The following is a 10228-nucleotide window of genomic DNA, read 5'->3' as shown; positions in this document are numbered from 1 at the left end:
TTTTACAAAATTAAGTAGTATAACTATAGCCTGAAGTTACTGATGAGTGATTAATTAAAGGAGTCAAAATAGTTTTGCTTGTATGGTTTTGGTCTCTTGCAGTGTCCTCACAGACAGGACTTGAAGATTTGTCAAAAATCTAACTGAGGTTAAAATATTTAGGAAGAATTGTGTTCTCTAGTACAATTATAAAGACTTGCATAGATGCATTACAGCTGTTGTGGTTGTTCATTTTTTTTCTTTTTTTTTTTTGTTGGTCTGGTGATTTCTACCCAATCTAATAAGTCAAACACCGAAAGAAGTCCCAAAAGTCTACTTAATACTAAATACAATTGTTTGATTCAGTGCAACTGCTTTAGTGTTTCTCATCCCAAGATAATTTTTCATCCCAGATCTATTTGCTGAAAAGGTTCTCATAAAATGTCATCCATTCATTTAAATCTCTTTGGAAACTAAGCAAAATTAATAATAAATAAAGACAAAAATTCTTTAAAAACAAACAAAAAAGATGCCTGATAATTTTTTAAAGCCTTCAGGGGTTAACAAAAGAGCTCACAACACAGCCAGGTCATGACAGGATTTGGAGCGCACTTTCAAGGCCATTTTTTTGTTGTTCTTGGCCACCAGTCTGTCGAGGACTCTGCGGGCCTTTTTGGCAATGCTCTCCTTGCGCTTGTAAATTGACCGCCGGTGCTCATTGGTCTCTTTGCTGTCCCTCCGCAGACGGATCTGCCTCACGATGCCTTCAAACAGCTCTGTCACATTGTGGTTCAATGATGCTGACGTCTCAATGAATTTGCAGTCAAAAACGACAGCACAAGCCCGACCCTCTAGCAAAAAGAACATGGTATTCTATTATTAAAAATGTAACATTTCACTTCTTATAAGAAAAGTGTAAACCAAGGGTTCACAACCTTTTTAGGTTCATTAATTTTGTGTGTTGTGTCATAGAGCATCCATTCATGTACCGTAATTCCGGACTATTAAGCGCACCCAAATATAAGCCGCACCCACTAAATTTTACAAAGATTTTTACTTTGAACATAAATAAGCTGCACCTGTCTATAAGCCGGAGGTGTCTACGTTATAACTAATGAACTTTACACAGGCTTTAACGAAAAACTGTTACACGGTGTAACAGGTGAAATATATTGTGGCTCCTTTAAGAGCAGAGCAGCATTTTTCCAGTATTACTGCATGTGTGCAAGACCGAGGAATATGTCCTTATTATTTTCTGATGCTCATTTCTAAGTTTCTTTAACTAACCCGTAACGCTGTTGCCAAGAAAAATAAAAAAGCATGTGTTTTGGAAACCTGTCTGTGCTTATATGATTTATGTTGCAACTGGAGTTAGTGAGCTCTCCCATGACCCTGACTCAACATGTTACAACGACTTGTATCTAAACAGTAGCCTACCAAGAAAGTCATTGTTCACTGTCTTCCTCCTTCCTTTCACAAAAATTTCTCTCGAGAGTTCGTCTTTTGGCATCGTCGTGCGTTTAAAAATCACTATCAGTGGAATTTTTTCTCCCGATGCCTTGCAGCTCAGAACACAGGTGAAGTGCGGTTTTTCATGCCCGGTTGTTTTCAGCGTGACGAATGATTCACATTTCCTGTAGACAGTCCGAGTCAGCGGCAGGTCAAACGTCAGGGGAACCTCATCCATATTTATGATGTGGTGCGGCCCGATTCAGTGGGAGCACATCTGATTTAATATAAAGAGTTTCATTGTTTCACCTGAACCCGTTCGCAATTTCATTGGTCTAATGTTTTGGTGCTCAGTTTTTGGGCTTGAAGTTTGTGAAACCGGGAAAAACCCAGGAAAAATCCATAAATAAGCCGCTTTGTTGTTTAAGCCACGGGGTTCAAAGCATGGGAAAGAAGTAGCGGCTTATAGTCCAGAAAATACGGTACCTTCCTGCACTGCATTAATACATATAACGTGCAAATTTTTGTCAATATTATAATGTGCAGTTCAGATTATGTACAGCATGAATATTGTATTTTGTAGTGTTTCAGCTAGAATATGATAGATGAATGTAATGCTACTGTGGTCGGGCATTAAAGGACAGACAAATAGAGGTTAACAGAATTAGCCTTACAGAGTAAAGGCTATTTATAATTAATATTTTCATTATTGTTATTAACTGAATGTTTTAATTATTAAATATTACATATGACTCCATCTGCATTTCAGGCCCAACTGTTGCAAATCTATGCTGTAAACCATGGTCATGGTGATTGTTGAATATTCTGGCTATACATAATTTAGTAAAAATTTAATTTACATTTGTTTTAGTCATGGAACTAGTTGTTCTATAAACATAAGGGGAAAAAAAAATTTCTACTGTCACCTTCCACTGCTACCTCTCGACAGCGCACCAAGTCACTTTTGTTGCCCACAAGGATGATGGGAATATTCTCGGCCTGACGGATACGTCGCAGCTGGATGCGCAGCTCTGAAGCACTCTCGAAACTGCTGCGGTCAGTGATGGAGTAAACAATGATATATGCATTCCCAACCTGCATGCAGTAGTCCTGCACCCACTTCTCGTCCTCTTCCTGCAAATTACAGACTTTACTACATAGAAAGCTTTGGCATGGCATAAAATGAATATGAATAGCATCCTGTCAAAGTGCTGTTTATTGGTTTTGTCTGGTTACCCTCTATGCATTTTAGACAATAAAAAAACATTTGGTATGCGGAACAGACGTGGAGCCAACTTTGGACTTACTTTTTGAGGATTATCCATTTCAATCCAGTATTTTAGAAGCAAATGTCATGGTAAGGTGAATAACATTACATTACCTGTATCTGCTCCTCAACACTCATCTTTGTGTGTTGTGACTGGCCAGAAACGTGCAGCACATTGAATTTTTTTTATTATTGTTTGGCAGGTAAAGGCAATTACTGAAGTGTTAAAATAAGTTAGCCATGTTGGGTTTTGTTTTCCTGTCTTTCTTAATTTTTATTGCCATCAAAATAATTCATCCTATGAAGCTAACATTCCCACTACAATTCTATTTTTTTAATACCTAGTCATCTGGCACAATGGCTGATGTTGAAAGGACTTTCAAGCTAACCCCCAACACCTCATCTAATACTGTACAATATGTATTCATTGAAATGACATACTGTGTATTTCATATCAGATAAGCTTTTTAAAGTGTTCAAAGCATACATGTTCTTCCATGTAGAGATATACGTAGAAGATCTATTTAGAGATATACATAGAGATATAGGTCCATGTAGAGATATACATGCTTTCCTCAATTAGTATTTCATGTTGCAGGTGGAACATTCATTCAAAGGTAAGGCTTGTGTTGTCCAACTGACCTGTTTCACAGCAGTCATTTTGAAATGAAATTGTAGGGTAAACACAGCTGTTACTGATGATTTTAGTTAAGGTTTCACTGCAGTAGTGTTTGAGAGCCAGAGAATAAACATGAGGAATAAAATCTAAAGCCAAGACAATAACTACTGCCAATCAGATCACTTAAAATAAAGTGACAATAACCATTATGTCTCATATCACATAGAGATTCAAATTTTGGTTAGGTATAAGTATATATAAATGTAAAAAGGCAATTATTTGAAGTGGATGTCAAACAGATATACAGAAAGTTCAGTTACTGTACAGGCATACACTCCAAGTCATACACAATATGCAATCTATGAGGTAACAGGGTTTTCAGATGGTGTATGTAAATGTATAATATAAATCCCTGTGATTTGATGGATTAAATAGAGAGTATGACTTGAAAGTATCTTTCAAGTCATATTTCTTTAAAGTATCAAGATTTATTGCAAATATAGATTATGTTTATCTAGATCTGCTATTTTACTTTGTGTATATCTGCTAGAAATCTATTCAAAATAAAAGTATTTAAATGCATTTTTTGGATATCCTTTACCAAAATTAAATTTATATGTGAAATGAGACATAATGTTTCTTGTTATAGGAGGTGATCTGATTGGCTGTAGTTTCTGATACTGTTTGTTAAGAGTTTTTATTCTGTTACTGGTAGGATGTTGAATCCCAGCCATTAGGGTTGCACAACTCAGTGCACTCTTATTTCCGGTCCCAAGCCCAGATAAATGGGAAGGGTTGTGTTAGGAAGGGCATCCAGCATAAAACATGTGCCAAATCAAATATGCGGATCACGAAAGAGTAATTCATAACGGATCGGTCGAGGCCCGAGTTACCAACAACAGCCACAGGTATTGTGATAGGGCTACTCTTGGCCGAAGGAGAAGAAGAGGAGGAGGAAGACGTCTACAGAGACAGCAGGGAAAGGAGACGTGTAGGAGAGTGGAGGTTGTGGTTGGTACTTTAAATGTTGGTACTATGACTGGCAAAGGGAGAGAGATAGCTGAAATGTCGGAGAGGAGAAAGGTAGATATGTTGTGTGTTCCGGAGACCAAGTGGAAAGAGAGTAAGGCCAGGAAAAATATAGGTGGGTTTAAACTGTTCTTTCATGGTGTGGATGGAAAGAGAAGTGGTGTAGGTGTGATTCTGAAGAAAGAGTACAGTAAGAGTGTAGTGGAGATGAAGAAGTTTCTGTGCTTACTGCCGCATGGCAATAGCTCGCAGCGGCCGCTCCGGACCCAAAATGGTGCTACTTTCACTTTGTAGCCTGCCTTACGCAACATATGGACGTCGGAGCAACCGGTGTCCTTGTGTACCACCGCCAAGAACTCAAAGAACTCAGAAACAACCCAAATAACACAATAAATAATGATCTGCGGCAGAAGCTATGTGACCTCAGCGTGCTTTAAGAACCAGGCCTCCAGACCTCGGCATCGCCTGCGGCGGATGGACGGAGGAGGGGGAATCGAAAGCGCTGCGCGAGGAAGCGGAAGCGTGGAAAGCGAGCAGCGGCTAGTGCTAAGCTAAAAGCTAACCCTAACCGGCCTGCTCTACCATCTCTACTGCTGGCAAATGTCTGCTCCCTGGACAACAAATTGGACTACATCAGACTACAACAAGCTACTCTGCGTTAGTACAGACACTGCTGCGTCTTTGTGTTCACTGAGACGTGGCTGAGCGACAGAGTTCCAGATGCCGCCATTCAGCTGGACGGGCTAGCTGCGTTTCGTGACGACAGAAATGCAGCTCTGTGCGGTAAGACTCGTGGCGGTGGTCTGTGTGTTTACATCAACACGGAATGGTGTAAGAACTCTGTGCTTGTTTCCACCTACTGCTCATCGCTGTTGGAGCTTATTGTTGTGAGATGTAGACCGTTTTATTTACCCCGGGAATTCACCACTGCTATTGTGCTCGGAGTGTACATACCACCTAGCGCGAATGCTAAGGAAGTGCTCAGCGTACTCTACGGGACCATTAGCGAACTACAAAACACACACCCTGACGGATTGTTTATTGTCGCCTGAGATTTCAACCATGTAAATCTCAGGACTGTGCGTCCTAAATTTTATCAGAATGTGGACTTTGCAACCAAAGGAGAAAACACGCGGATTGTCGTTTACACAAACATCCAGGGCGCATACCGGGCTAAGCCCCCCCCCCCCCACCTCGGATACTCAGACCACATCTTCTGTTACGCTGATCCCAGCATACAGACCACTCAGCAGGCATTCAAGACCAGCTTGAAAGCAGGTGAGAACCTGGCCAGCAGGATCCATGTCTGCTCTCCAGGACTGCTTTGAATGCACTGACTGGGACATGTTCAGGGAAGCTGCAACCAACGGCGATTTCATCAACTTGGAGGAGTACACGTTACTATCTCCAAGACTATCACTACACACTCCAACCAGAAGCCGTAGATGACTGACAAGGTGCGCTGCTAAAAACAAGAGACTCTGCCTTCAGAGCAGGGGACAGGATGGCCTTAAAAACAGCAAGGGCCAAACTGTCCCGTGCCATCAGAGAGGCGAAGCGTGCACACGCCAAGAGAATTCACGGCCACTTCCAGGACAGCAGAGACACCCGGCGCATGTGGCAGAGGATCCAGGCGATCACGAACTACAAGACAACATCACCTGCTTGTGACCGTGATGCCTCCCTGTGGTGGTGCAGAACAACATGGTGGCGAGGAAGACCATCCCTCCTCCCAGTGACCAGGTGCTCTGTCTAACCACAGCTGAAGTGTTTTGATCCTACTTAGATCAAAAGGTGCTGGCTATCTGTTGGTTCCTCAAATAATGAAGACTACAGCAGGGGGCAGATCTTTCTCTTATAAAGCCCCACAGTTATGGAACAGCCTTCCAACCAGTGTTCGGGACTCAGACACAGTCTCATTGTTTAAGTCGAGGTTGAAAACCTATATATTTAGTCAAGCCTTTTATCAGTAGATTTTTCTTAGGTAAAGGCTCAGATCTGGAGGGAGCATGGATATAGAGTGTTTGGTGAACTGGTATATTTGTATGCTGTCGTCCCCTCACATTCACACGTTCACTCGGGTTTGTTGACAGTGGTGTGGTGGGTCGTCTCTTATCCCAGAGATCCCTCATGTCTGTGTTACCTTCTGGTTCTCCCTTTTAGTTATGCTGCTATAGCGAGTCTTGCCGGAGTCCAAACTGCACAGTGATATTAACTTTTATACACCAATAGGGACACTTAATAATCCATATTCCTCTCTTCCCGTCACCCTCTTCTCTCTCTCTCGCTCTCTCTCTTTCTCTCTCTCTCTCTCTCTCTTTCTCTCTCTCTCTCGGTCGAGTTAAACATGCTCCTGAGGCTCCAGTGACCACTGTTCCTGCCCCTCTCCCCTCCGTGGATCTTCACACTTCTGTGCAGCTTGGGACGGTCTCTTATCAACACCTTGGGTGGTTCCATGTAATTCCGGAGTAGAACGGGTGCTTTGAGGATGGATTGGACTGTAGTTAATGTCAACAGTCTGCTACACTGACTCAGGAATACAGTTTGCTTCATCACTGTACCCCGCAACATTGTATATCTGCTTCAAATGGACATTTGGTGCAACCCAGATGAGGATGGGTTCCCTCTTGAATCTGGTTCCTCTCAAGGTTTCTTCCTTATGCCATCTCGGGGAGTTTTTCCTTGCCACAGTTGCTCATCAGGGACAAACATTTTTACAAAGAACATATTTACGTTTAATCACCACATTATCTGTGTAAAGCTGCTTTGAGACAATGTTCATTGTTAAAAGTGCTATACAAATAAAAATTGAATTGAATTAAAGTGAGGAAAACTCTATGCAGAGTTAACCAGGGGAAGTCTTCTGGACCAGACAACATCCCTGGCAGAGTGCTCAGGGAATGTGCACAACAGCTAGTGGATGTCTTCACCGACATCTTCAACATCTCCCTGAGCAGCGCCATTGTTCCTACGTGCCTAAAGATGACGACCATCATTCCCGTGCCGAAGAAGTCTACTGTCTCCTGCCTTAATGACTATCGTCCAGTTGCACTCACACCCATTGTGATGAAGTGCTTCGAGAGGCTTGTCATGAGGCATGTCAAGACACAGCTTCCACCAGCACTGGAACCCATGCAGTTCGCGTGTCCAAACCACTCCACGGACGATGCCATCTCCACAACCCTTCATCTGGTCCGCAACCACCTAGACAACAAGGACTCTTATGTACGGATGCTGTTCATAGACTTTAGCTTAGCATTCAACACGATCATCCCTCGGCACCTGATTGAGAAGCTGAGCCTACTGGGCCTGAACACCCCCCTTTGTAACTGGATACTGGACTTCCTGACTGGGAGACCTTAGTCAGTCCGGATCGGTAACCTGCATCTCCAGCACCACCACACTGAGCACTGGAGATATGGACATATACACCACATGCTGCATCCGCAAAGCCAACAGCATTGTGGATGACCACACATACACCCGTCACACACACTTTTCCCTCTCCTACCATCAGGAAAGCGGTTCCGAAGCATTCGGGCGCCACATCCAGACTGTGCAACAGTTTCTTCCCTCAAGCCATCAGGCTATCATATCATATGGCCCAATTTATGTTCTAGTTTATATACATCATCTTGTTCTCCAGTCTACTACACTCCACAATGTGGTTATTTTAGATGTGGAACACTAAAGAAAATATATTGTTTAATGTAAACCGAAAGGGAATATGTTCACTTGTCCCAGGACAAGATTTGTATCTCGTCTTGTTTTTGTTCACGTTTGCCTTTAAAGGTCACGTTGTATAAAACGATTAGCAGAATCTTGGTATACACTTGACCAGATCAAATCTGAAGGAATCAGAGCTTTCTCTTTGTAAATATCAGTTTAGTTAAGCTACAGTAAAACTGTTGCTCTAGTGTGAAAGGATAATATGCCTTGTCACTGTTAGATGAAATTTACTTTATTATAGTAAATGTTCTGATTTGTCTGAACCTTTTTGTAGTTTTCAAATTTGACTGGATTTTACACCATTTATAGTATAAGGCTCTCTCCTTTTAGATTATGGATTGGACTGAACCTATTTTTTAAATCCTACTGACAAATTGTACATTTTGTATTAAAAAGGCAGCAGCACTGACAGTGCCAAGATGCATCAGTCCCCTGAGATTACTAAAAAAGACGATTAGTTATGCGTATGTTATGTTATGCATAGTATTTACAACTGTAATGGAAAAAATTTTGTACAGTTTTCAGTTGTTGCTACCTTTTTAAATTAAATGATGGGTTACATAATAAATTTTCATATTATCCAAGCCTCCAAGCTCTTTCCATTTATTTGTAATAGCACCATTTTAGTTTACTGAATCATCCAGTATATTTTATGTAGAATATTACAGTAAAATTGCTGCCATTAATATGGGTTATTTACAAAAATGAATACATGGTACTGTATTTGGATTATGATTACGCATTATTGTTAATGGGGCAACCCTGCTGCCAGTATTTTACTGTTTTTTTTCACGACAATTTTTTACAGTGTAGCTGCAGTTGTTATCAAATTCAATAAACATTTTAAAATTAAATGATTATTTATTGTTTCTTGATATACATTTTATACGGAAAGTATTCACATCGTTTAGATTTTTCCAAATTTTGTTATGTTACAACCTAATTCCAAAATAGATTGAATTAATACATTTTCTCAAAATTCTAAAAATTCCATAATGACAACATGATAGAAGTTTGTTTGAAACCTTTTTTTTATTTATTACAAATAATAATAAAACAAAAAATCACATGTACATAAGTATTCACAGCCTTTGCCATGACCATCCTTGATATGTTTCTACAACTTGATTGGAGTCCACCTGTGGTAAATTCAGTTGATTGGACATGATTTGGAAAGGTACACACCTGTCTATATAAAGTCCCACAGTTAACAGTGTATGTCAGAGCACAAAGCAAGACATGAAATCCAAGGAATTGTCTCTTGACCTCAGAAACAGGATTGTATCAAGACACAAATCTGGGGAAGGGTACAGAAACATTTTCTGCAGCATTAAAGGTCCCATTGAGCATAGTGGCCTCCATCATCCGTTATTGTAAGAAGTTTAGAGCCACCAGGACTCCTAGAGCAAGCCGCCCGGCCAAACTGAGCGTTCGGGGGAGAAGGGCCTTAGTCAAGGAGGTGACCAAGAACCCGATGGTCACTCTACAGTAGAAACTTTCAAAATTACAACCATCTCAGCAGCACTCCACCAATCAGGCCTGTATGGTAGAGTGGCCAGGCATAAGTGATTCCTCAGTTAAAGGTACCTGGAGTTTGTCAAAATTCTCTGGTCTGATAAAACAAAAATTTAACTCTTTGGCCTGAATAACAAGCGTCATGTCTAGAGGAAACCAGGCAACGCTCATCACAATCCCTACAGTAAAGCATGGTGGTGGCAGCATCATGCTGTGGGGAGACTATTCAGGATTGAGGGCAAGATGAATGCAGTAATGTACAGAGACATCCTTGATGAAAACCTGCTCCAGAGCGCTCTGGACCTCAGACTGGGGCGACAGTTTATCTTCCAACAGGACAACAACCCTAAGCACATAGCCAAGATGATAAAGGAGTGGCTATGAGACAACTCTGTGAATGCCCTTCAGTGGCCCAGCCAGAGATCTGAAAATGGCTGTGCACCGACGCTCCCAATACTGATGGTCCTTGAGAGGTTCTACAAAGAGGAATGGGAGAAAGTGCCCAAAAATAGGTGTGCCAAATTTGTAGCATCATACTCAGAAAGACCTGAGGCTGTAATTGGTACCAAAGGTGCTTCAACAAAGTATTGTACAAAGGCTGTGTATACTTATGTAAATGTGATTTTATTTTTTAATTTTTG

The 10228-nt window shown here is 41.2% G+C and overlaps 1 protein-coding gene across 2 annotated transcripts in view; it reads right to left on the bottom strand.

Moving 5' to 3' along the window:
- Positions 1-224: 224 nt before the first annotated feature.
- rem1 (RAS (RAD and GEM)-like GTP-binding 1) overlaps positions 225-10228 on the bottom strand; it is a 31263-nt gene continuing 21259 nt past the window's right edge. For both annotated transcript variants that reach the window (XM_083534278.1, XM_083534279.1), the window contains exons 4-5: positions 2355-2562; positions 225-830 (exon numbers count right to left, since the gene is read on the bottom strand). In XM_083534278.1, coding sequence (XP_083390404.1) covers positions 553-830; positions 2355-2562 — 486 coding nt within the window. In that variant the 3' untranslated portion in view covers positions 225-552. The remainder of the gene's footprint in view (positions 831-2354; positions 2563-10228) is intronic.

Source organism: Silurus aristotelis (genome assembly GCF_946808225.1).
Source record: "Silurus aristotelis genome assembly, chromosome: 28".
Classification (NCBI taxonomy): Eukaryota; Metazoa; Chordata; class Actinopteri; order Siluriformes; family Siluridae; genus Silurus; species Silurus aristotelis.
Note: the sequence above shows the minus strand (reverse complement) of the source record. Positions and strands in the feature narration are given on the sequence as shown.